The sequence below is a fragment of the Ranitomeya imitator genome, chromosome 3, assembly GCF_032444005.1.
Source record: "Ranitomeya imitator isolate aRanImi1 chromosome 3, aRanImi1.pri, whole genome shotgun sequence".
Lineage (NCBI taxonomy): Eukaryota > Metazoa > Chordata > Amphibia > Anura > Dendrobatidae > Ranitomeya > Ranitomeya imitator.
In genome coordinates, this window is record NC_091284.1 from 489,102,858 (window position 1) to 489,129,742 (window position 26,885).

Sequence of the window (26,885 nt, forward strand, 5' to 3'; positions counted from 1 at the left end):
AAAAGGAAAAACCCTTTTAAACGCTATTTACTTGCTGATCACAACTATATCTGCAGGGAAATAGCATTCTTGGTAGTGACAAGCTCTGTTTAAACCCTTATGGGTCGATGTGCTATCAGTTTTAAGAACACATGAGAAAAACTGTTTAGTAAGTCATCATAATGGAGACAAGTCTCTTGACATAAACATGCTATGGCCTGCTCATGATCTAACTTTACTATGAGCCATTTCAAGGTCAAACTAGATATGATGGATCTAATCCCCAGCTATTCCCATGCATGATTTTTTTTCCATAGCACAGGCAAAAACAATCGCAGATGTGAATGTTAAACATATACCCCATTTATCTGCAGATTGAGTAGAATGTTAGTGGCTAGGATGAGGATTTTAGCAATTAAATGATCACCTAAATCCTTATCAAAGCCTGAATGAGTTTAGGGGGGCGATGGTGTTCTTCATCAGTATTATCGCCCAGCAAGTCTATTGGAAAACAACATTCCACATTGTAAACATGTACATTAAGTATTAAAGAACTGCAGGAATTAATGGAACTAAAGGTTAAGGTGTATTTCAGCCAGAAACATTTATCACCCCTCCATATACAGTTGTGCTCAAAAGTTTACATACCCCGGCAGAATTTTTGCATTCTTGGCCATTTTTTGAGAGACTATGAATGATAACACCAAAATTTTTTCTCTACTCATGGTTAGTGGTTGGGTGAAGCCATTTATTGTCAAAACTAATGTGTTTTCTCTTTTTAAATCACAATGACAACCTAAAACATCCAAATGTCCCTGATCAAAAGTTCACATACCCCATTTCTTAATACCGTGTATTGACCCCTTCAACATCAATGACAGCTTGAAGTATTTTGTGGTAGTTGTGGATGATGTTCTTTATTTTCTCAGATGGTAAAGCTGACCAGCAAAAAGCCTCCAGATCCTGCAAATTCCTGGGTTGTCTAGCATGAACTGCGCACTTGAGATCTCCCCAGAGTGGCTCAGTTGTATTGAGGTCAGGAGACGGAGATGGCCACTCCAGAACCTTCACTTTGTTCTGCTGTAGACAATGACAGGTCGACTTGGCCTTGTGTTTTGGATCGTTGTCATGTTGGAACGTCCTAGCACGTCCCATGCACAGCTTCCAGACTGATGATTGCAAATTTGCCTCCAGTATTTGCTGATAACGTGATGCATTCATCTTTCCTTCAACTTTGACTAAGCTTCCTGTGCTTTTGTAGCTCACACATCTCCAAAACATCAGCGATCCACATCCATGCTTTACAGTAGGAATGGTGTTCCTTTCATCATAGGCCTTCTTGACCTCTCCAAATGTAACATTTATGGTTGTGGACAAAAAGTTAAATTTTGGTCTCATCACTCCAAATTACCTTGTTCCAGAAGTTTTGAGGCTTGTCTCTGTGCTGTTTTGCATATTGTAGGTGAGATACTTTGTGGAATTTGCACAGTAATGGTTTTCTTCTGGCAACACAACCATGCAGCCCATTTTTCATCAAGTGCTTCCTTATTGTACATCTTGAAACAGCCACACCGCTAGTTTTCAGAGAGTCCTGTATTTCAGCTGATGTTATTTGTGGGTCTTTCTTTGCATCCCGAACAATTTTCCTGGCAGTTGTGAATGACATTTTTGTCGATCTACCTGACCGTGGTTTTGTTTTTACAGAGCCCCTGATTTTCCATTTGTTAATTACAGTTTGAGCGCTGCTGACTGGCATTATCAATTCCTTGGATATCTTTTTGTATCCCTTTCCTGTTTTATACAGTTCAACTACCTTTTCCCGTAGAGCTGTTGACAATTTTTTTGCTTTCACCATGACTCACAATCCAGAAACATCAGTGGCTGGATGAAAGATGCAAGAGTCTGTCTGGATCCCAGAAACTCACTCAGCTTTTATGCACACACACTGATTACAAGCAAACATGTCACAGGTGAGGATGTTACCTTTAGTAGCCATGCAAACCCATTTGTGTCAACTTCTGTGCATGTTATCAGGCCCAAATCACCAGGGTATATGAACTTTTTATCAGGGTTATTTGGATGTTTTGGGTTGTCATTATAATTTAAAGAGAAAAAACACAGTATTTTGACAATAAATGGCTTCACCCAACCACTAACCATGAGTCGAGAAAAGGTTTTGGTGTCATCATTCATATTCTCTAAAAAAAAAAGGCCAAGAAAGCAAAAGTACTGCCGGGGTATGTAAACTTTTGAGCACAACTGTAGGTGACACATGCGAGATCAATGGGCATCCCCACCAATCTCCAGAACACAGCACTAGGCTCTTTTTTAGTCCTACAGACGATGAATGGTGAGGCAGGGCTCATTATGGTACTTCGCGCCATTCAATCCTAGCGGCTAAGGAAAAAAAGAAAAACCAAGATTCACTGTTTTAATGATCAAAGGTGGTCCCAGCTAAATTCTTCAGGCTGCAATACACCTCTAATATTTTTCTTCTGCCATTTTTCACATCTTGAAATTCTCACTTGTGAAGCTCTTGGATTTCCAGCAGTTGTGTTGGAGGATTGAATCTTGACGTGGTATTATTGATTACTTTATCAATATTCAGAAATATATCAACCAAATCTATAATATAACGCTGGGAGCGTCACTCTGTCTGAAGCCTTTATAGACTGCGCAGGCGCGACGCTCCTAGCGTTACATTATAGTGTCAGGAAAAAAAAAATGGCCGGAAGGCGCGGACTGCCGGGAGCAGGGGGTCGGGAGCAGGGGGACACCGTGCACATATTTGCGCCCTGATTATGCTGTGGCACTTCATGCCACAGCAATTTGTTACTTACGCCATTCCTTTCCACCGCCATTTTCTTGGTCCTCCTGCTGCCGGAATTTTAGGCCCCCTGACTCCGGGCCATGAATTTCTCCCTGCTCCCGCAATCGGCGCATGCGCAGTCCGCACTTTCCGGCGCCATTTTTTTGGAAACCTCAGTGTGTCTTCAAGAAAATGGCGCCGGAAAGCACAGACTGCGAAGGCGCCGATTCCTGAAGCAGCAGCAGTGTACGGGGCATATAATATGGAGCATCTTATGGGGGCCATAAACCTTTATGGAGCAGTGTACGGGGCATATACTATGGAGCACCTTATGGGGGCATAAACCTTTATGGAGCAGTGTACGGGGCATATACTATGGAGCACCTTATGGGGGCCATAAACCTTTATGGAGCAGTGTACGGGGCATATACTATGGAGCATCTTATGGGGGCCATCAACCTTTATGGAGCAGTGTACGGGGCATATACTATGGAGCATGTTATGGGGGCCATAAACCTTTATGGATCAGCGTATGTGGCATATGGATGGAAGCAGCAAATTAAAGTACGGTGGCGCAGGATGGGAGCAGCACATGACTGAACGGGGGTGCAGGATGGCAGTAGCACATGACAGAATGGAGGCGCAGGATGGGTGCAGCACATGTCAGAATGGAGGCGCAGGATGGGTGCAGCACATGTCAGAATGGAGGCGCAGGATGGGTGCAGCACATGTCAGAATGGAGGCGCAGGATGGGTGCAGCACATGTCAGAATGGAGGCGCAGGATGGGTGCAGCACATGTCAGAATGGAGGCGCAGGATGGGTGCAGCACATGTCAGAATGGAGGCGCAGGATGGGTGCAGCACATGTCAGAATGGGGGCGCAGGATGGGTGCAGCACATGACAGAATGGGGGCGCAGGATGGAGCAGCACATGACAGAATGGGGGCGCAGGATGGGTGCAGCACATGTCAGAATGGGGGCGCAGGATGGGTGCAGCACATGTCAGAATGGGGGCGCAGGATGGGTGCAGCACATGTCAGAATGGGGGCGCAGGATGGAGCAGCACATGACACGATGGGGGCGCAGGATGGAGCAGCACATGACAGGATGGGGGCGCAGGATGGAGCAGCACATGACAGGATGGGGGCGCAGGATGGAGCAGCACATGACAGGATGGGGCGCAGGATGGAGCAGCACATGACAGGATGGGGGCGCAGGATGGAGCAGCACAAGACAGGATGGGGGCGCAGGATGGAGCAGCACATGACAGCATGGGGACGCAGGATGGAGCAGCACATGACAGCATGGGGACGCAGGATGGAGCAGCACATGGCAGGATGGGGACGCAGGATAGAGCAGCACATGACAGAATGGAGACCATATACCAATATAAATGCTCACCACCTGGGCGTAGAACGGGTTCAATAGCTAGTTACTTATATTGGGGTTTTTAACAGTACACAAAGGTAAGGGACTGCCAACACACAAGGTAAATCAGAACATTTTAGCTTCATGATCTACCTTGTTCTTCAAAGTGCCTGTTATCAGTGGAATTCAAGGATCTGAAGAATCTGGCATCCGTCAATCCTTTTGTTCTCCGTGAGATAAGCCGACAAAGGAGGTGTCTGGCAGCCACTCTATTAGAGCCTCGGCATAGCTCCTGTGTATGAAGGAGTCGGGAGAGATAGCTGTTGAACAGATGATGGTTGGGCCGATCGGTACCTATGGTGCAAGATGAGGCTTTATTGACAGGATCTACCAACCAAAGCCTTATATGTTACTTTCAGATCACCGGAGACCCAAAATGTGCTTATGTTGGGAAACTGCTGGATTACTATAGAGACACCACACGAGAATATTTCCAACAGAAAACAATTAGCAAAATCTGGGGAATATCACCTTTTTGTCATTTTTATGCCCAATTTTATTAAATGTGAAGAAATAAGTAATTCTTTCTTAAAAAAAAAAAAAGGTCAGAACAAAGGTATTTTAGGAAATTGTTAGGGTTCCAATGGGATGGAAGAAATTCTACAATATTTTGCCTGAGACAAAAGAACAAAAACAAACCTCAAGCACAAGCTGTGCGGAATATTCTCAGTGCCATATGCTGTGGATCTGAAGTCTGCAACATGTAAATTTCTGCTGAGGAGGTTACTGCTGCAATGCACAAGGTGAAATCTGGGCACTACTTCTACACTGATGACCTATGTATAGAGATCGGCTCCATATCAGATGGGTGGGGGTGCGACACCTGGCACACCCAATGAGCTGTGGTGGTGGCTGAATAGAAACAGTAAGGAACTGTGGAGTTCCACGTCGTTCACGATTTACATTCGGACAACACCAAAGGTGATAACGGCTGATTTTGGGTGTTGGACCCCACCAGCCTGATATTGATGCCTTGGAGATGGGTCATCAATGTACAAGAAGTTCAGAAAAATCATGAACTTTTACCCGTATAACAGCATCACGTTCCCCATGAGATTTAGTGGTTTTTTATTTTGTTCTTAAGACGCATATTCTTGGTTATAAACTTCATCATGTCTTGTTCTGGGATTGCTGTCTGAAACCAGCCTTAGGCCATGTTCACACAGTGCGTTTTTTACTGCGGAACCGCAGCGGTATTGCCGCTGCGGTTCCGCAGCAGTTTTCCATGCAGGGTACATAACAATGTAACCCTATGGAAAACAGTCACTGCTGTGCACATGGTCCGTAAATTCGTTTAAAAAGCCGCGCAGAATAGCTGCGGCAAAAAAGGAGCATGTCACTTCTTTTTCCTGAACCGCAGCGGTTCTGCACCCATAGACCTCCATTGTGAGGTCAAAATCGCAGTAAAACCCGCAGATCAAAAATATATCTGCGGGTTTTACTGCGATTTGATGTGCAGAACCGCTGCAGCAGGAAGTGCGGGGGAGCGGGCGGAAGTGCGTGGGCGGAGTGTGGCTGCCCCCCCGTGCTCCGATCCCGCCCCCCCGTGCTCCGATGCCCCCCCCCCCGTGCTCCGATGCCCCCCCCGTGCCCTAATCTCCCCCCCTTATACTTACCCGGCGTCCCGGTGTCCGTCCGGCCGTCTTCTCCCTGGGCGCCGCCATCTTGCAAAATGGCGGGCGCATGTGCAGTGCGCCCGCCGAATCTGCCGGCCGGCAGATTCGCTCCAAAGTGCATTTTGATCACTGAGATATAACCTATCTCAGTGATCAAAATAAAAAAATAGTAAATGACACCCCCCCCACTTTGTCACCCCCATTGGTAGGGACAATAAAAAAAATTAAGAATTTTTTTTTTTTTTTTCACTAAGGTTAGAATAGGGGTAGGGGTAGGGTTAGGGTTAGGGGTAGGGTTAGGGGTAGGGTTAGGGTTAGGGTTAGGGTTAGGGGTAGGGTTAGGGTATTTTCAGCCATTTTAGCCCTAAAAAGCTTCCTAGGAAACACACAGTCTCTGCATAGAAAACTGCATAAAAAAAGGATAAAAAAACGCATCAAAAAACGCATCAAAAAAGGACAAAAAAAGGACCAAAAAAAAGGACCTGCGTTTTCTGCCAAGAGCTGCAGTTTTTTAAAAAAACTGTCCTGAAAAAAAAAGGATGGAAATCCTGAACGTGAGTTTATTTACTCGGGTACATTTGTGCTTCACTTAGGATCTATTTTGGGCAAAAACAAAAAACCAAACTGATAAAACCTCATTACAGTGAAGTAATAAATCCGAGCTCCTCTGAACAACATCACAAGCACTCAGATTTACAGTAGTAGAGTATGGGTGCTGTAATATGGATAAGTAAATGGCCATGTGCATTAGGGCCTTAAGCGGTCTCCACACAGCAGATTAATCTGGGCAGATCCTGCCAATCTAATGGGCATGGAGGTCTACCAACTGTCCATCAATGGCAGATGTTGAGAGAAAGATGGATCAGGCACGCTAAATTGGGAACGATGATTTAAACATGTTTGTCACTTATTGCTCTAAAAGAAATAACATGTAAAAATAAATGTATTTATAAATAAAATATATTTCTTATATTTCTACATGGATAACCCTGGGCTGGAAACTAACCGTATCACACAGTGGGACTAGGGATCTCATTCGATAATAATGTCGAATATGTGCCACTCAAAGCATTTACAGGGTGACAAGTGAATCAGAAATCATTGCCACTGTATAAAAATATATAAATAAAAATATTGGAGAAAGTAAGGGTATGTTCACACATTGCGGTTTTTTTTTTTTTTTTTTTTTTTTTTTTTTTTTTTTTTTTTTTACACACAGCACGCTTCTGCGTCATTTTACTGTCCCAGCAAAGTGAACGAGATCTCTGACATCTCATGCATAAGCCGCTTATTTTTTTCTCTACAGATTTAAAGCAATTTCAGATCTGCAACATGTCAATTCTTCCACCTATTCAAATGAATGGAGAAAAACAAGCATTGAAATTGCCTGCAAAAAAACGCGCCACTCAGGCGCAGAATTTACACGCCGCTTTTCCGGCCAAGAGAAGCTTTTCAGTGCAGACGTTTCTACTGCAAATATTCATGATGTGCACGTACCGGAAAAGCACATCCACAGTAGACTGATCTGCAGGGAAACAACGGTGCAACATCTACACCACACTGCCGGCATTTTGTTACGGATTTCATTGTGAACATTCAACTAATTTTACCAAGTTCATTGCAAAGTTTAAAATCCTCAGGTAACATTGTAAATTTCATCCTCAGCTTCATTTACGCTACAGATTTTTCAGATTTTTTTCATTTTTATTCCTGATGTTGTTTTATAAGTGTAAACATGCTTATCAGAGACAACTTACCGTACATTTTTTCATATTTGCCCAAGACCTTAATGGCAGGTAGTTGGTAACTACCTGCCTGATGCGTCCGGCACCCATCTCTGCTGACTCGGACCGCTCTCCTGCTGGCGATTCTGCAGCTTCCATTGACAGAGCAGCTACTTCTCTTCTGCCATGTTGACATGCCCTGACCATCGATGTCATGCTGATTGACAGCCGGCTCATCACTGCTAATTTGCAGGGACCCGAATGTTAATCATCATGACGTTGGCAGTCAAGCCCCGCTGACAGACCAGCCTGGAAGACAAAGAGCTGCTATGTTGCCATGATGCAGCAGTATCACTGGCAGGAGCAGTCTGCAATCACTCTGAGATGGCGCCGGGCAGAACTTGCAGGTAATTGGCAAATACCGAACTATCAGCTATTAGGCCTATAGGAAAAAAATAAAATAGTCCCGAAAAATCCCTTTCAGAAAATAAATAAAATAAAGCGTTACCCACCAGTCTACCCATTTGACCACTGCAGCCAATCACTGGCCTCAGTAGCTGCCATTTTTCACCTAAAAGAAGTGACCTGACCGTTCTTCTGGCGTCTTGGAATGCATCAAGTACTTTATACATGGAATTAAATGACGAAATCTAGATTGCCACAAAATACCAAAAAAGGACATCAGAATAGATGCTTCAGGTAAAACCCCACCAGCGTCATGTAGACAAACCCTATCAGTACAGAAGGCGAAGGTCTCATCTACATCCAACCACTTACAGTTCTGAAAAGTCACATTATAACAGCTAGCTGAAGGGTAGTCAGACCAGACAAACATCACAGCAGATCATTCTGGTTCCCCCCATAATGTACATATCGCAGGAGTCATCACAGGTGAAGTGTAGGGGCGCCCCACTAGTTACAGTGCATGCTGTCGGTGCCATCACAGGTGCAGGGGGGCTCCACTACCTGCCGAATATGTTGTGGGTGACATCACAGGTGTAGGGGGGCACCACTACCTGCCGTACATGATGTGGTGCCATCACAGGTGTAGGGGGCTCCACTACCTGCCGTACATGATGTGGTGCCATCACAGGTGTAGGGGGCACCACTACCTGCCGTACATGATGTGGTGCCATCACAGGTGTAGGGGGCTCCACTACCTGCCGTACATGATGTGGTGCCATCACAGGTGTAGGGGGCTCCACTACCTGCTGAATATGTTGTGGGTGCCATCACAGGTGTAGGGGGCACCACTACCTGCCGTACATGATGTGGTGCCATCACAGGTGTAGGGGGCACTACCAGTTACAGATCACACTCAGTGCCATGTGCTACTTTCAGGAGCCACTCAATCAGCACCCTTGAATGTGTCAGCAGAGGGCATACTGCCACTTACCTAAGTGTGCCATAGGGACTGTGCCATTCCCATTCTTGGCCTCATTGTAGATGACAACAGCTGATGCCTTCCTGCGGGCAGCGTTCACCACTTTGTCTTTGAACGTGCAGCCTCCTCTGGCCACCAGCGCTATCCACGGCTCTTCCTCCTCCATGGCCCGGGCACTCATGCCAGGCACCGTGTACTGCACGTCAGGGTGGCAGCCCTCCAGCTGCCCGGGGTCTCGGGGGAAGCCCACCAAGCCCTGGACGCTCTCCTTGGGGGAGCTGTCCCCGTAGCGGCCGCTCTCGGTGGTGCCCAGCACCGTGCTGTTGGTCAGCGGCTCCGTGTACTCGGTGCGCACCAGGGCGGTGAACCACTCCATGGAGCGGCTGCCGGAGCCGGGGCACAGGGCGCACAGCAGGGAGAGCGCACACAGCCAGCTCAGCATCCTGTCCTGTGCCCCGGGAACAGTGCCGGGCATGGACCCCGCTGTGCGGCTCCCGGGACGGGCGGCTCCGTGTGACAGTGTTGTGATCAGCCTCCCTCCTCCGGCTGCTTCCCCCACCCAGGACTCCTCCCTTTCCTCTTCCCCGGTGCTGCCCAGGCTGAGCGCTGCCCGGCGGCTTCTCCATGTGGTGGCTGGCCCTGCAGTCAGTGCCAGGATCACCCACCTCCTGGACTGGCGCTAATAACGAGGCTGGAGTTGGTTTCTTATTCTGCATTTTTCCTTCCTGTTTTTCACATGATTACCAGCAAAAAGCGCAATAATGTGTCTTGCCTTAATAATCTTGCCTTGCGCGGGCGTGTACTACGGAGGACAGAGAATGAACTTCAACCCAATATTGCGGCCAGCAGGTAAGGAAAGGGTGAATCAAACACCCGAAATCCCCGCCCCTATGACCGAAAACCGGTCCCGCCAAATTCAGGTGACAGGTTCCCTTTAAGAGTTGTGAATCTGGCTTTCCTCCATCCATTAGTAATATATCCGATCTGGTGGTCGGGGGAGCGGACACCATGGGCCTGCGTGATTTCAAATGCCAGGGTGAATTTCAGCCCCAGTCTGTACCTGAGCATGACCCCCGACATATCAGTGATGGCTGCAAGGTGCGGGTCCTCACATGGTGGGATTGAGGTAATAGTGTGTGGTACCCCTACTCCCAGACACTGAAGACTATCAGAAGTAGCTTTTTACTTCTGGAGTCTTAGGGTAAGTTCACACAGGGCGTTTTTGCTGCTTTTTTTTTCTGCAGCAAAACCTGATCTTCTTGGCAGGAAAGAAGCTGCGTCAAAAACGCTGGTTTTTGGTGCGTTTTTATGCTCTTTTTTTTGTGTGCGTTTTTGCGTTTTTTTTTCTCTGTCCAGGCTAATGTGCTTGGATTTTCAGCAGCAAAAACGCACCAAATAATGATACCTGCGTTTCAAGTCAATGGGTGAAAAAACGCTGAAAGAAGTGACATACGCTCTATGAAAAAAAAAACGCAGCAAAGCACAAAATACTGATCAAACAAAAAACCAATGTGTGTGCATGAGATTTCTGAAATCCCATAGGCTTTGCTGGTACTAAAAAAAGCAGCTGAAAATTAGCATAAAAAACGCAGCAAAAACGTCCTGTGTGAACTTACCCTTAAGATCAGCTGAGCGCTAGACAGTCCCAGGGCAAACACGGGAAGGTGCATGGCTGCATCAGGTGCAGCTCTGTGTCAGTGACCAAAAGTTGCAAGCGTGGCCAGTGGTGTCAGTGACAGACCTAAGGAGATGGCCAATGCTACGGACAGTGGGGAGGGGTGGAAGGCGATGTTCAAAACAAGCCAGGCTGGCTCGGATGCCCTCCTGCAAGCTGCCCTGGCCAGGCTCCCAATATTTTGTAAAAGCATGGGTCCCGCCACAGCCTTGCACCGCCGAACACTCCTTACTCCCTGCCCGGGGCCCACTTGGGGCAAGCAACATGGCAAATCAGAAGAACTATACTAGATTTCTAATTGGAGGTATTTGCTATTATTATTATTATTATTATTACACCTACTACATATCGAGATAGGATCTTAGAGATGGAAATACCCCCTTTAACCCCTTTCTGACCTCGGACGGGATAGTACGTCCGAGGTCAGATCCCCGCTTTGATGTGGGTCCGGCGGTGAGCCCACATCAAAGCCGCGACATGTCAGCTGTTTTGAACAGCTGACATGTGCGCGCAATAGCGGCTAGTGGGATTGTGATCCTCCCGCCGCTATTAACTAGTTAAATGCCGCTGTCAAACACTGACAGCAGCATTTAGCTATCGCTTCCGGCTGCGCGGCCGGAAATGTGCGCATCGCCGACCCCCGTTGCATGATCGGGGTTCAGCGATGCGTCAGGATAGTAACCATAGAGGTCCTTGAGACCTCTATGGTTACTGATGCCGGCCTGCTGTGAGCGCCACCCTGTGGTTGGTGCTCATAGCAAGCCTGTAATTAAGCTACATAGGAGCGATCTGATGATCGCTCCCATGTAGCAGAGCCGATCAGGCTATGCCAGCTTCTAGCCTCCCATGGAGGCTATTGAAGCATGGCAAAAGTAAAAAAAAATGTTTAAAAAAATATGAAATAAATAAAAAAAATATAAAAGTTTAAATCACCCCCCTTTCGCCCCATTCAAAATAAAGCAATAAAAATAAAATCAAATATACACATATTTGGTATCGCCGCGTTCAAAATCGCCCAATCTATCAATAAAAAAAGGAGTAATGTGATCGCTAAACGGCGTAGCGAGAAAAAAATTCAAAACGCCCAAATTACATTTTTTTGGTCGCTGCGACATTGCATTAAAATGCAATAACAGGCGATCAAAAGAGCGTATCTGCACCAAAATGGTATCACTAAAAACATCAGCTCGGCACGCAAAAAATAAGCCCTCAACCGACCCCAGGTCACGAAAAATGGAGACACTACGGGTATCGGAAAATGGCGCAATTTTTTTTTTAGGCAAAGTTTTGAAATTTTTTTTCACAACTTAGATAAAAAATAACCTAGTCATGTTTGGTGTCTATGAACTCATACTGATCTGGAGAATCATAATGGCAGGTCAGCTTTAGCATTTAGTGAACTTAGTAAAAAAGCCAAACAAAAAACACGCATGGGATTGCACTTGTTTTGCAATTTCACCGCACTTGGAATTTTTTTTCCCATTTTCTAGCACACATCATGGTAAAACCAATGGTGTCGTTCAAAAGTACAACTCGTCCCGCAAAAAATAAGCCCTCATATGGCCAAATTGACAGAAAAATAAAAAAGTAATGGCTCTGGGAAGGAGGGGAGTGAAAAACGGAAAATCCCAAGGTCATGAAGGGGTTAAACTGATTTCATATTTTTCTTCAACATCTGATCAGTGGGTGTCAGGTCTCAAATCTACACTGATCTGATATTAATGAGGATAGGCCTTCATTAAGTGCTCTACAACCCCTTTAATTTAAGACTGTTACCATTATAAAGGTTTCAATTAAATAGTTCATAATAAAATAATCTTCTTTTTCTCATTTGTTGAGTAAGACATCAAGTGCTTTCTAGCCAGGGACAACTGCCTTAAGATTTCATTTCAGACAAGGTATTATTGTAGTGAGGGTCAGAAAATCATCCATAGTTAAGAAGATTCATCTTAGGGAAATGAAGGGCTTATTGTTATATAACATTGGCCATAAGTTACTATACATAGGAATATACTGAGCACCTGTACATGTATTGTGTAATATATACCCACTAGCTATATATAATATATTCCCTCTAGTATCTCCTCACCATGGTCCTCACATACTTTAGGAAAGCAGGGCTACGTAATGCAAAATGTAGAACTTTCCTCTTTCCATCTCTAGTCTCTTTTATTATTATTATTATTATTAATATATATATATATATATATATATATATATATTTTTTTTTTTTTTTTTTTATTCTAAAAACAAATCAGCTCTTCTATCCACTCCACTAAGTACACGATAATTGCATTTGTTTGTTTTTATATTTCTGTATTTTCTTCTGAAGTGTACTATAATTTATTTGGTTTCATTGTTCTTCTCTCCAGGTGTTTAGCCAACCAGTTTGAAGAAGACATGCCATGTCAACAGGAGATCTACCGCTGGGCTCTCGGATGGACGAGGAGTACGAAGAAGGACCGGCTACTAAAAAAGTGACGTGCCTGCTCACCGGGATGGAATTGTGGGCTTGGGTGGATCGGAACACCTGTGATCTGGTTAGCAATATACAGGTAGTCCTCGACTTACAACGTTGATCCGTTTTTACGCGGCGTTGTAAACCAAATTTCGATGTAAGTCGGACCATACATTCATACAGTACTGTACCATAATAACAGTACAGTACTGCAAACACTTAGCCTATCCGAACACCTTTACTAACACAGTACCCTACATAATTAGGGTGTTATGGCGTGCAGGAGACTCGCTTTCCTCGTGTAACCGGGTACAGTGTACAGTACTGGACTCTATTCTTCCGCCGCTGCACGTAGTTGCACGTAGTTCGACTTACGACGCAAAACCGCGTACGTCGGATTGAGGCGTCGTAGCCACGAAACGACGTAGCACGAGACCGTCGTAACCCAAGGACTAACTATATCAGAATATTTAAAGCTGATCTGTAATCAGATGTCATAATACAAACAGCATGCATAAATAAATCCCTTTGACCTGATGGGGCTGTTGTTCTTATTTGAATATCAACAACAGAATGGTCATGTAATCCTGATATTAGATTGAGCATTTTATGAGTGCAGTCATGGCTGTACTCATGAAATGATTTTTTTTATATCAAACAGGAGAACTGTAATAAGTGATTATACAGCCATTCTGATATTGGTTTTCAAAGTCGACACATTAGCCTCATCAGGTCTACAAATACATGCAAATTGGATTATGATTAATGGTGACATATTACTTTGATTATAATCACTTATTTCATTCTAGATCATGTCACAAGACCCTTACCATCGGGCATGGAAGAAAGACAGAAACGTCCATCATAGCTGGGCACTACGTTTGGTTCAAGAGGCCGAGAACATCTAATGCCGGACAGACACACAGGAGCAAACCAAAAGAGCAGATCCATACTCCTCTCTGGTAAGTGTAATATTGGTCTGGCAAAAGGGTTTCAAGATATAAATGTATAGTTCAAATCTAAAACAAATTTCTCCATCAGTGATAATTTACAAGGAGAAGAACATTGCCAGACGAGGAACGTAGCTGCTGGACCTACAAGGAGAACATTGCCGGATGAGGAATATAGTTGTTGAACCAACAAGGACAAGAGCACTGCTGGACGAGGAACATAGCTGCTGGACCTACAAGGAGAAGAACATCTAGAAGATATGGTGGATGAAGAACTGGATAAAGAAAATAAGTATTCTTAATAACCACAGACAACACACACACACTATATGCTGTATATACACATATTCACACATTATATGCTGTACACGCACCCTTGCTATTTTTTCACACTTGTTACATTTTATAGCGGTAACCTCCTTTAGTATGCCCAGAGGAAGGGCAGTGCAGCAGCCGTGGATTCCTTATAGGTTTCCTCCACTGTGGGTTTTTCCTGCCCTGAGTCTTGCTGTATGCTGTTTGTGAGTGATGGGAAGTACCTAGCACATCTATATATATATAAAGCTGAGTGTATGTATTGTGTGTGTGTCAGTAGCGTAGCTACCAGGGGGGCAGAGGGTGCGGTCGCCCCGGGCCCAGAGCTCAGAGGGGCCCACCTGGAGCTACTGCCAATACTAACTATATCGGCGTGCACAACACGCCGATATAGGTAAGCTCCACTGTAGTGCAGAGAGATATGATTTCCCTGCACTACAGCTGTCTGTTCTATAGACCGGGACGCTGAATGCCGAAACTGTACCTCTGCTGCAGGGGTCCAACTGCAGACACGCCCACATTGCACGCTGTGTCTGCAGGAGAGACCTCACAGCGCAGGGCACCGGCTTCTTCCTGCTGAGAGGAGCAGGACAAAGTCAGGACGTGGCTTCTTCCCTCCCTGAGCCCTGCGTACAGGAAAAGGACAGGAGATAGGACGACGTAGGAGCTCACACTGCAGGGGGCCGGAGGTGACTGCACTGTGCAGTAAGGAGGAGGCAGGACACTGTTCCCCTCCTGACAAGTCCCTGAGGGTTCTTGCATCCGTTTTGCTCTGTCTCTGTGACTGTCAGTCTCTCTCTGTCTCCCTAGCTCTCTGTCTCTCTCGCTCTGTATCGCTCACTGTCTTGCTCGCTCTGTCTGTCTCGCTCTCTGTCTGGCTCTCTCTGTCTGTCTCGCTCGCTCTCTGTCTCTCGCTCGCTCTGTCTCGCTCACTCTGTCTGTCTCGCTCGCTCTCTGTCTCGCTCGCTCTCTGTCTCGCTCGCTCTCTGTCTCGCTCGCTCTGTCTCGCTCACTCTGTCTGTCTCGCTCGCTCGCTCTCTGTCTCGCTCGCTCTCTGTCTCGCTCGCTCTGGCTCTCTGTCTCGCTCACTCTGTCTGGCTTGCTCGCTCTCTGTCTCGCTCGCTCTGTCTCGCTCACTCTGTCTCGCTCGCTCTCTGTCTCAGGGTCAGTCTCTCTCTTTGTCAGTCTCGCTCTGTCTCACTCTCTGTCTCGCTCAGTCAAGGTCTCGCTCTCTGTCTCTCTGTCTCGCTCTCTGTGTCTTTCTCTCTGTCTCAGTCTCTCTCTTAGTCAGTCTCTGTCAGTCTCTCTTAGTCTCTGTCTCAGTCTCTCTTAGTCTCTGTGTCAGTCTCTCTTAGGCTCTGTCTCTGTGTCAGTCTCTCTTAGGTTCTGTCTCTGTGTCAGTCTCTCTTAGGCTCTGTCTCTGTGTCAGTCTCTCTTAGGCTCTGTCTCTGTGTCAGTCTCTCTCTCTGTCTCACTCTCTCTTTGTTTGTCTCAGTCTCGCTCTCTCTCTGTCTTGCTCTCTCTGTCTCGATCTCAGTCTCTGTGTCAGACTCTGTCAGTCTCTCTCTGTCTCTTTGGGTATGTGAATATAAAGAACCCGGCACTCAACTTCAATGCAACTTGAAATTTATTGCGTAGTACAGAAAACGTTTCGGGCACTCAAGCCGACAAGCAGTGGACACCGCGTCAGGTCCCTGATCCAATAAGCTCCCAGCCTTAATAGGACTAGGGCATTCATTCTCCAGTGATTCTCACTGGATCTACTGGGTTCCGTTCATCTAGCAATACACAATCACCCTTAAGTACGTAACCGATGAAGGTCGCATGAGACCGAAACGTTTTCTGTACTACGCAATAAATTTCAAGTTGCATTGAAGTTGAGTGCCGGGTTCTTTATATTTATGGTACTAAGGTGTGGGAACCTACCCGTGCACCCCCGTAGCAGTGCTCACGTTTTTTGTTCACCGCACTCTTTGGGTATGTGCACACGTTCAGGTTTATTCGCGGCTTTTTTTTGTGATAAAAACTCATTAAAACGCATATATTATGCATCCTATCATTTAGAATGCATTCTGCAATTTTTGTGCACATCGCGGTAAAAAAAAGCAGCATGTTCATTAATTTTGCGTTTTTTTCATGTTTTTCCCACTATTCTATGCATTTGGAAAAAACAAAAAAAATGCATAAAAAACGCACAAAAAACGCATGCGGATTTCTGGCAGAAATGTTCGGTTTTTGTCAGGAAAATTTCTGCCAGAAATCCTGATGTGTGCACATAGCCTTTGTCTCTCGGTCTCGCGCTCTCTGTCTCTCTCAGCCTCGCTCTTTCCGTCTTTGTCTATCTGTCTCTCTCTCAGCATCTCTCTCTCTCTGTCTCTTGTAATGTGATCCTGTAGCCGGGGTCAGGGTCCTATCAGTCCAATGTGTCTCATCTCATATCAGTAAATACAAGATAACAAACATGAAAATGCCATTTATATAAACAATAAAAATCCCCATAAAGTTGAGGATAAATATATATGAGGAAGAGCCAAATAGAATAAAAATGGGAACAGCCAGTAGGTGAGTATAGATAATCACATATAGATGCATATGTATACTCAGTCTGAATAACATGGCCCACAAATGGGGAGAAGCGAAAAAAAGAAGAGATGACATACAGGGGGGCGCACTTTCTTCTTTCATTGTGTGATATTTTACCTCCCCCCTTTCTTCTGTTTTCCTCTTTCTTTCCATTCACCTCTTTAGGGTCTTTTCCAGACAAGAGTATTCTTTTTAGGGTTACCTGGATTCATTCAGGGACCTATTCCCATATGGTGGACTCTATACGCACTTACTGGTTGTTTTTATTTTCTGCAATTTGCAGTCCACAGAAAGGGACAGAAACCAGAATCCAAGGGAGAAACAACGTGAGGGCAAATGCGGGGGCCATTATATATGGCCATTATATATTTTCAATTATAGCAGGATCATCTGCTGAGGTTCCCCCTATACCCATGATTAAAGTGTGCCACCATAGTTGTAATCAAGGTTTAGGGGCCCACTCAGATGGTTCGCCCCCCCTGAGCTGAACCCTTAGCTACGCCTCTGGTGTGTGTGTATGTGTGTGTATATATATCAAGCTACACTCACTCCGCACACAAAGCCCCGTCCTTACGGCCTACGTTGTTAGCGCACACGGGTGGAGACACGCTCACCTCGAAAGCCACCCTGCAAAACTCACCGGCTGCGACGTCCCAGCCGCTGCGAGCTACAATCAGGGCCCTGCCTTCAAGGTATCAGTGCACAGCAGGCACAGGCCACTTCTAGCTCGTGTCTAGAATGGAGTTGCTTCTGTGAGGCATGACATCAAGGGAAAGGGAGGAGTCTCATGGATTACACCGCTGTGCTCATAACAGGAAGTTGCTGTGCACGTGTGAGGGGAAGAGAGGAGTGAGGTGAAAATGAGAGGAGTGTGGTGAAAATGAGAGGAGTGTGGTGAAAATGAGAGGAGTGTGGTGAAAATGAGAGGAGTGTGGTGAAAATGAGAGGAGTGTGGTGAAAATGAGAGGAGTGTGGTGAAAATGAGAGGAGTGTGGTGAAAATGAGAGGAGTGTGGTGAAAATGAGAGGAGTGTGGTGAAAATGAGAGGAGTGTGGTGAAAATGAGAGGAGTGTGGTGAAAATGAGAGGAGTGTGGTGAAAATGAGAGGAGTGTGGTGAAAATGAGAGGAGTGTGGTGAAAATGAGAGGAGTGTGGTGAAAATGAGAGGAGTGTGGTGAAAGAAGAGGCGTGAGGGGAAAATAGTGGAGTGATCGGAAAATAACAGTCGAGAGGTCAAAATGAGAGGTGTGAGGGGGAAAATGAGAGGTGTGATGGGAAAATGAGAGGAGTGAGGTGCTGCTTCAGTATGAGGCTGTGTATAGAGAGGAGAGAGGCGCTGCAGGTGGAGGTTGTGTATAAGGCCACATTCACACATTCAGTATTTGGTCAGTATTTTACCTCAGTATTTATAAGCCAAAACCACGAGTGGGAGAAAAATACAGAAGTGGTGCATATGTTTCTAATATAGTTTTCCTCTGATTGTTTTACTCCAAGTTTTAGCTTACAAATACTGAAGTAAAAATACTGACCAAATAACAAGTGAAGGAGAAAAGTGTGGTGCTACAGAAGAAGTAGGCTGTGTATACGATACGCTTTATTGAAATTAGTGCAATTTCCCTTGGGAGCAAGTGTTTCCAATTGTATATGGAAGAGGAGTGTGAGGTACTGCCGGAGGAGGCGACTATAAAGGAGAAAAGCTGTGCTGCAGAAAAATACTGTGTATAAAGGAAGAGCGTGAGGTGCAGGAGGAGGCTGCGTAAAAAGAAGCATGAGGTGCAGGAGGAATAAGGCCCCTTAACAGCCGCCGTTAAAAGTCATATCGCCAGTTGTCAAGGGGTTAATATTGTGTTAAAAAAAACGTTTGCTTCATTCTCATGGTCAACTTTACGTGGCCAGTTCAAAAGTTGGATCTGCCAAAAATCTGTTCATCTTTGTACCAGAAGGAAAAACCAAAAATGTTGTTTATCAAAAGGCTCTTGAATGAGTTGAAAATAAAATACTATCAATACTTGGGTAATCATTTAGTTAATTTGTGTTGCAAATCTGTAGTGTTGAATATATGATGTGAAATGTTTTTATGCCAGTCCTACAGATTATAAAAGATATTACAGCACAGTTACAGATAATGACTAGTGATGAGCGAGTGTGCTCGTTACTCGAGATTTCCGAGCATGCTCGGGTGATCTTCGAGTATTTTGGTCATGCTCGGAGATTTAGTTTGTGTCACCGGAGCTGCATGATTTGCAGCTGCTAGACGGGCTGAATACATGTGGGGATTGCCTGTTTGTTAGCTTGCTCGGAAATCTCGAGTAATAAGCACACTCGCCCATCATTAAGGCCTGAGTCACACTAGACCGTAATACGGACGAGTGCTATGCGATAAAAAATTGCATAGCACTCGGACCAATGTTAATCTATGGGGCAGCTGCTAACATCCATTTTCTCGGCCGTATTATACGTGCAAGAGAAATCGCAGCATGCTGCGATTTGCACCGTATATCGGCCGAGAATCGCCAATGAAAGTATATGGGTGCGAGTGAAACGCCCGCCAGGGCCATGGGGTACTCGGTACCCGTTCCGTGGCCCTGGGCGCCCATGTTAAAGGGACGGTCTTTAAAGGGGTTTTTCAAATAAAGTTTGTGACGCCACCTGTGGTATTCGGTCAGGGATGACCAACGTTGCTTAAAGGTACCTTCACACTAAACGACGCTGCAGCGATCCAGACAACGATCCGGATCGCTGCAGCGTCGCTGTTTGGTCGCTGAAGAGCTGTCACACAGACCGCTCTCCAGCGACCAACGATGCCGGTAACCAGGGTAAACATTGGGTTACTAAGCGCAGGGCCGCGCTTAGTAACCCGATGTTTACCCTGGTTACCATCCTAAAAGTAAAAAAAACGAACGCTACATACTTACCTACCGCTGTCTGTCCCCGGCGCTGTGCTTCTCTGCTCTGACTGTCAGCGCCGGGCAGCCGGAAAGCAGAGCGGTGACGTCACCGCTCTGCTTTCCGGCCGCTGTGCTCACAGCCAGAGCAGAGAAGCAGAGCGCCGGGGACAGACAGCGGTAGGTAAGTATGTAGCGTTTGTTTTTTTTACTTTTAGGATGGTAACCAGGGTAAACATCGGGTTACTAAGCGCGGCCCTGCGGTTAGTAACCCGATGTTTACCCTGGTTACCAGCGAAGACATCGCTGAATCGGTGTCACACACGCCGATTCAGCGATGTCAGCGGGAGAGCCAGCGACCAAAGAAAGGTCTGGCCCTCTAGCCCCGACCAGCGACATCACAGCAGGATTCTGATCGCTGCTGCGTGTCAAACTAAACGATATCGCTAGCGAGGACGCTGCAACGTCACGGATCGCTAGCGATATCGTTTAGTGTGAAGGTACCTTAACCCCTTAACCCCCAAGGGTGGTTTGCACATTAATGACCGGGCCAATTTTTACAATTCTGACCACTGTCCCTTTATGAGGTTGTAACTCTGGAATGCTTCAATGGATCCTGATGATTCTGACATTGTTTTCTCGTGACATATTGTACTTCATGATGGTGGTAAAATTTCTTTGATATTACCTGTGTTTCTTTGTGAAAAAAAAGTGGAAATTTGGTGAAAATTTTGCAATTTTCCAACTTTGAATTTTTATGCCCTTAAATCACAGAGATATGTCACACAAAATACTTAAAGGGACACTGTCACCTGAATTTGAAGGGAACAATCTTCAGCCATGGAGGCGGGGTTTTTGGGTGTTTGATTCACCCTTTCCTTACCCGCTGCCTGCAATATTGGATTGAAGTTCATTCTCTGTCCTCCGTTGTACATGCCTGCACAAGGCAATCTTGCCTTGCGCAGGCGTGTACTATGGAGGACAGAGAATGAACTTCAATCCAATATTGCAGCCAGCATGCAGCCAGCGTGTAAGGAAAGGGTGAATCAAAAACCCCGTCTCCATGGCTGAAGATTGTTCCCTCCAAATCCAGGTGACAGAGTCCCTTTTATTAAGTAACATTTCCCGCATGTCTACTTTACATCAGCACAATTTTGGAACCAAAATTTTTTTTTTGTTAGGGAGTTATAAGGGTTAAAAGTTGACCAGCAATTTCTCATTTTTACAACACCATTTTTTTTTAGGGACCACATCACATTTGAAGTCACTTTGAGGGGTCTATATGATAGAAAATACCCAAGTGTGATACCATTCTAAAAACTGCACCCCTCAAGGTGCTCAAAACCATATTCAAGAAGTTTATTAACCCGTCAGGTGTTTCACATGAATTTTTGGAATGTTAAAAATTAACTTTTAACTTTTTTTCACAAAAAAATTACTTCAGCTCCAATTTGTTTTATTTTACCAAGGGTAACAGGAGAAATTGGACCCCAAAAGTTGTTGTACAATTTGTCCTGAGTACGCTGATACCCCATATGTGGGGGTAAACCACTGTTTGGGCGCATGTCAGAGCTCGGAAGGGAAGGAGCGTCGTTTGACTTTTCAATGCAAAATTGACTGGAATTGAGATGGGACACCATGTTGCGTTTGGAGAGCCCCTAATGTGCCTAAACATTGAAACCCCCCACAAGTGACACCATTTTGGAAAGAAGACCCCCTAAGGAACTTATCTTGATGTGTTGTGAGAACTTTGAACCTCCAAGTGTTTCACTACAGTTTAACGCAGAGCCGTGAAAATAAAAATTCTTTTTTTTTTCACAAAAATAAGTTTTTAGCCCCCAGTTTTGTATTTTCCCAAGGGTAACAGAAGAAATTGGACCCGAAAAGTTGGTGTCCAATTTGTCCTGAGTACGCTGATACCCCATATGTGGGGGGAACCACTGTTTGGGCGCATGGCAGAGCTCGGAAGGGAAGGAGCGCCGTTTGGAATGCAGACTTAGATGGATTGGAATGCAGGCGTCACGTTGCATTTGCAGAGCCCCTGATGTACCTAAACAGTAGAAACCCTCACAAGTGACCCCGCCAGGGGGCGCAGCTTCGGTGACGGCGCCGCTAGTCATCAAAGCTCCGTTCCCTGCATTTCATTCATTCCCCAGTTGTTTACAGCTGGGAGCGGCCGCATTAGCAACGCTCCCGGTTGTAAAATGTAGATGCCCCCAGATATGGATTACTACGTGGAACTTGACTGTACGGCAGACAGGTATGGGATATTTTACAGGAGAACGAAGGCTTTGCTTGGATTGAGAGTACAATAAAGATTTTAAAACCTGTGTGTTTCATTATTTCATTAACCCCTTCCCGACCTTTGACGCCACGTAGGCGTCATGAAAGTCGGTGCCAATCCGACCGATGACGCCTATGTGGCGTCATGGAAAGATCGCGTCCCTGCAGATCGGGTGAAAGGGTTAACTCCCATTTCACCCGATCTGCAGGGACAGGGGGAGTGGTAGTTTAGCCCAGGGGGGGGTAGCTTCACCCCCCGTGGCTACGATCGCTCTGAGTGGCTGTTGAAAGTGAAAATGCCAATCAGAGCGATTTGTAATATTTCACCTATTAAAACTGGTGAAATATTACAATCCAGCCATGGCCGATGCTGCAATATCATCGGCCATGGCTGGAAACACTTATGTGCCCCCACCCCACCGATCGCCCCCCCCAGCCCACCGATCTGTGGTCCGCTCCCCTCCGTCCTGTGCTCCGCTCCCCCGTCCTGCTGTCCGCTCCCCCCGTGCTCCAATCACCCCCCCCGTGCTCCAATCACCCCCCCTGTACTCCGATCCACCCCCCCGTGCTCCGTTCCACCCCCCGTGCTCCGTTCAACCCCCCCGTGCTCCGTTCCACCCCCCCCCCCGCGCTCCGATCCACCCCCCAATGCTCCGATTCTAACTCCCCCCCCCGTGCTCCCCCCCCACCCCATCATACTTACCGATCCTGCCGGGGTCCGTCCGTCTTCTCCCTGGGCGCCGCCATCTTCCAAAATGGCGGGCGCATACGCAGTGCGCCCGCCGAATCTGCCGGCTGGCAGATTCGTTCCAAAGTGCATTTTGATCACTGAGATAGATTATATCTCAGTGATCAAAATAAAAAAAATAATAAATGACCCCCCCTCCTTTGTCACCCCCATAGGTAGGGACAATAAAAAAAATAAAGAATTTTTTTTTTCCACTAATGTTAGAGTAGGGGTAGGGTTAGGGTTCGGGATGTGCACACGTATTCTGGTCCTCTGCGGATTTTTCCGCTGCGGATTTGATAAATCCGCAGTGCTAAACCGCTGCGGATTTATGGCGGATTTACCGCGTTTTTTCTGCGCATTTCACTGCGGTTTTACAACTGCGATTTTCTATTGGATGTGTACAGCGATTTTTGTTTCCCATAGGTTTACATTGAACTGTAAACTCATGGGAAACTGCTGCGGATCCACAGCGTTTTCCGCAGTGTGTGCACATACCTTTAGAATTAGGCTATGTGCACACGGTGCGGATTTGGCTGCGGATCCGCAGCAGTTTTCTATCACGTTTACAGTTCCATGTAAACCTATGGAAAACCAAAACCGCTGTGCCCATGGTGCGGAAAATACCGCGCGGAAACGCTGCGTTGTATTTTCCGCAGCATGTCAATTCTTTGTGCGGATTCCGCAGCGTTTTACACCTGTTCCTCAATAGGAATCCGCAGGTGAAATCCGCACAAAAAACACTGGAAATCCGCGGAAAATCCGCAGGTAAAACGCAGTGCCTTTTTCCCGCGGATTTTTCAAAAATGATGCTGAAAAATCTCACACGAATCCGCAACGTGGGCACATAGCCTTAGGGTTAGGGTTGTGGTTAGGGTTAGGGGTGTGTTGGGGTTAGGGGAGTGTTGGGGTTAGGGTTGGAATTAGGGTTATGGCTACAGTTGGGATAAGGGTTAGGGGTGTGTTGGAGTTAGAATTGAGGGGTTTCCACTGTTTAGGCACATCAGGGGTCTCCAAACGCAACATGGCGCCACCATTGATTCCAGCCAATCTTGTATTCAAAAAGTCAAATGGTGCTCCCTCAATTCTGAGCCCCGACGTGTGCCCAAACAGTGGTTTACCCCCACATATGGGGTACCAGCATACTCAGGATAAACTGCGCAACAATTACTGGGGTCCAAATTCTCCTGTTACCCTTGTGAAAATAAAAAAATGCTTGCTAAAACATCATTTTTGAGGAAAGAAAAATGATTTTTTATTTTCACGGCTCTGCGTTGTAAACGTCTGTGAAGCACTTGGGGGTTCAAAGTGCTCACCACATATCTAGATAAGTTCCTTGGGGGGGTCTAGTTTCTAAAATGGGGTCACTTGTGGGGGGTTTCTACTGTTTAGCCACATCAGGGGCTCTGCAAACGCAATGTGACGCCCACAGAGCATTCCATCAAAGTCTGCATTTCAAAACGTCACTACTTCACTTCCGAGCCCCGGCATGTGCCCAAACAGTGGTTTACCCCCACATATAGGGTATCAGCGTACTCAGGAGAAATTGGACAACAATTTTTGGGGTCAAATTTCTCCTGTTACCCTTGGGAAAATAAAAATTGCAGGCTAAAAGATCATTTTTGAGAAAATAATTTTTTTTTTTTTTTCATGGCTCTGCGTTATAAACTTCTGTGAAGCACTTGGGGTTCAAAGTCCTCACCACACATCTAGATTAGTTCCTTTGGGGGTCTAGTTTCCAAAAATGGGGTAATTTGTGGGGGATCTCCAATGTTTAGGCACACAGGGGCTCTCCAAATGTGACATGGTGTCCGCTAATGATTGGAGCTAATTTTCCATTTAAAAAGCCAAATGGCGTGCCTTCCCTTCCGAGCCCTGCCGTGCGCCCAAACAGTGGTTTACCCCCACATATGGGGTATCAGCGTACTCAGGACAAACTGGACAACAACATTTGGGGTCCAATTTCTCCTATTACCCTTGGCAAAATAGGAAATTCCAGGCTAAAAAATCATTTTTGAGGAAAGAAAAATTATTTTTTATTTTCATGGCTCTGCGTTATAAACTTCTGTGAAGCACCTGGGGGTTTAAAGTGCTCAATATGCCTCTAGATAAGTTCCTTGGGGGGTCTAGTTTCCAAAATGGGGTCACTTGTGGGGGAGCTCCAATGTTTAGGCACACAGGGGCTCTCCAAACGCGACATGGTGTCCGCTAACAATTGGAGCTAATTTTCCATTCAAAAAGTCAAATGGCGCGCCTTGCCTTCCGAGCCCTGCCGTGTGCCCAAACAGTGGTTTACCCCCACATGTGAGGTATTGGTGTACTCAGGAGAAATTGGCCAACAAATTTTAGGATCCATTTTATCCTGTTGCCCATGTGAAAATGAAAAAATTGAGGCTAAAAGAATTTTTTTGTGAAAAAAAAGTACTTTTTCATTTTTACGGATCAATTTGTGAAGCACCTGGGGGTTCAAAGTGCTCACTATGCATCTAGATAAGTTCCTTGGGGCGTCTAGTTTCCAAAATGGGGTTACTTGTGGGGGAGCTCCAATTTTTAGGCACGCGGGGGCTCTCCAAACGTGACATGGTGTCCGCTAAAGAGTGGAGCCAATTTTTCATTCAAAAAGTCAAATGGCGCTCCTTCCCTTCCAAGCCCTGCCGTGCGCCCAAACAGTGGTTTACCCCCACATATGAGGTATCAGCGTACTCAGGACAAATTGGACAACAACTTTCGTGGTTCAGTTTCTCCTTTTACCATTGAGAAAATAAAAAAATTGTTGCTAAAAGATAATTTTTGTGACTAAAAAGTTAAATGTTCATTTTTTCCTTCCATGTTGCTTCTGCTGCTGTGAAGTACCTGAAGGGTTAATAAACTTCTTGAATGTGGTTTTGAGTACCTTGAGGGATGCATTTTTTAGAATGGTGTCACTTTTGGGTATTTTCAGCCATATAGACCCCTCAAACTGACTTCAAATGTGAGGTGGTCCCTAAAAAAAATGGTTTTGTAAATTTCGTTGTAAAAATGAGAAATCGCTGGTCAAATTTTAACCCTTATAACTTCCTAGCAAAAAAAAATGTTGTTTCCAAAATTGTGCTGATGTAAAGTATACATGTGGGAAATGTTATTTATTAACTATTTTGTGTCACACAACTCTCTGGTTTAACAGAATAAAAATTCAAAATGTGAAAATTGCGAAATTTTCAAAATTTTCGCCAAATTTCCGTTTTTATCACAAATAAGCGCAGAATTTATTGACCTAAATTTACCACTAGCATGAAGCCTAATATGTCACGAAAAAACAATCTCAGAACCGCTAGGATCCGTTGAAGCGTTCCTGAGTTATTACCTCATAAAGGGACACTGGTCAGAATTGCAAAAAACGGCAAGGTCTTTAAGGTCAAAATAGGCTGGGTCATGAAGGGGTTAAAAGACTATATAGACCAGAGGTGTCAAACTGCAATCCTCAAGGGCTGCAAACAGGTCATGTTTTCAGGATCTCCTTGTACTGCACAGGTGATAATTTATTCACCTACACACATAATGATTACATCACCTTGTGCAAAGCTAAGGAAATCTTGAAAACACGCATGGTTTGCGGCCCTCGAGGAATGCAGTTTGACACCCCTGATATAGACTATATATAAGTTTTCACGAAAAGTTGAGCCCATGAATCCATTTTATGTCCATTTTGCAAGCTGGCGAGAAAATCTCGCCATACGGATGTCACATGGATGCTTAGATGCCAGAAAATCGCATCCTCGCACTGCACACGGATGACATACGGATCACTGTTCAGGGAACATTTCTGCAATTCTCGTCTGTGTAAAACGGACCGATTTATTTATTTTTTTCATATATACAGTGGGGCAAAAAAGTATTTAGTCAGTCAGCAATAGTGCAAGTTCCACCACTTAAAAAGATGAGAGGCGTCTGTAATTTACATCATAGGTAGACCTCAACTATGGGAGACAAACTGAGAAAAAAAAATCCAGAAAATCACATTGTCTGTTTTTTTATCATTTTTTTTGCATTTTATGGTGGAAAATAAGTATTTGGTCAGAAACAAACAATC

General features: G+C 45.5%; 1 protein-coding gene and 1 long non-coding RNA gene across 3 annotated transcripts in view; one reads left to right on the top strand and one right to left on the bottom strand.

Annotated features, from left to right (window-relative positions):
* The window catches only part of RNF149 (ring finger protein 149), an 88,492-nt gene extending 78,888 nt beyond the window's left edge, over window positions 1-9,604 (bottom strand). The window contains exons 1-2 of one of the 2 annotated variants that reach the window (XM_069757604.1): window positions 8,953-9,517; window positions 4,310-4,510 (exon numbers count right to left, since the gene is read on the bottom strand). In XM_069757604.1, coding sequence (XP_069613705.1) covers window positions 4,310-4,510; window positions 8,953-9,415 — 664 coding nt within the window. In that variant the 5' untranslated portion in view covers window positions 9,416-9,517. Of the gene's footprint in view, window positions 1-4,309; window positions 4,511-8,952 lie in introns of both variants that reach the window. The other variant, XM_069757603.1, reaches the window with a different exon arrangement.
* Window positions 9,527-18,938, top strand: LOC138670354 (uncharacterized). Its single transcript, XR_011319322.1, has 5 exons — window positions 9,527-9,789; window positions 12,988-13,170; window positions 13,992-14,035; window positions 14,115-18,075; window positions 18,115-18,938. It is a non-coding gene; the product is annotated as an uncharacterized lncRNA (long non-coding RNA).
* The last annotated feature ends 7,947 nt before the right edge of the window (window positions 18,939-26,885 follow it).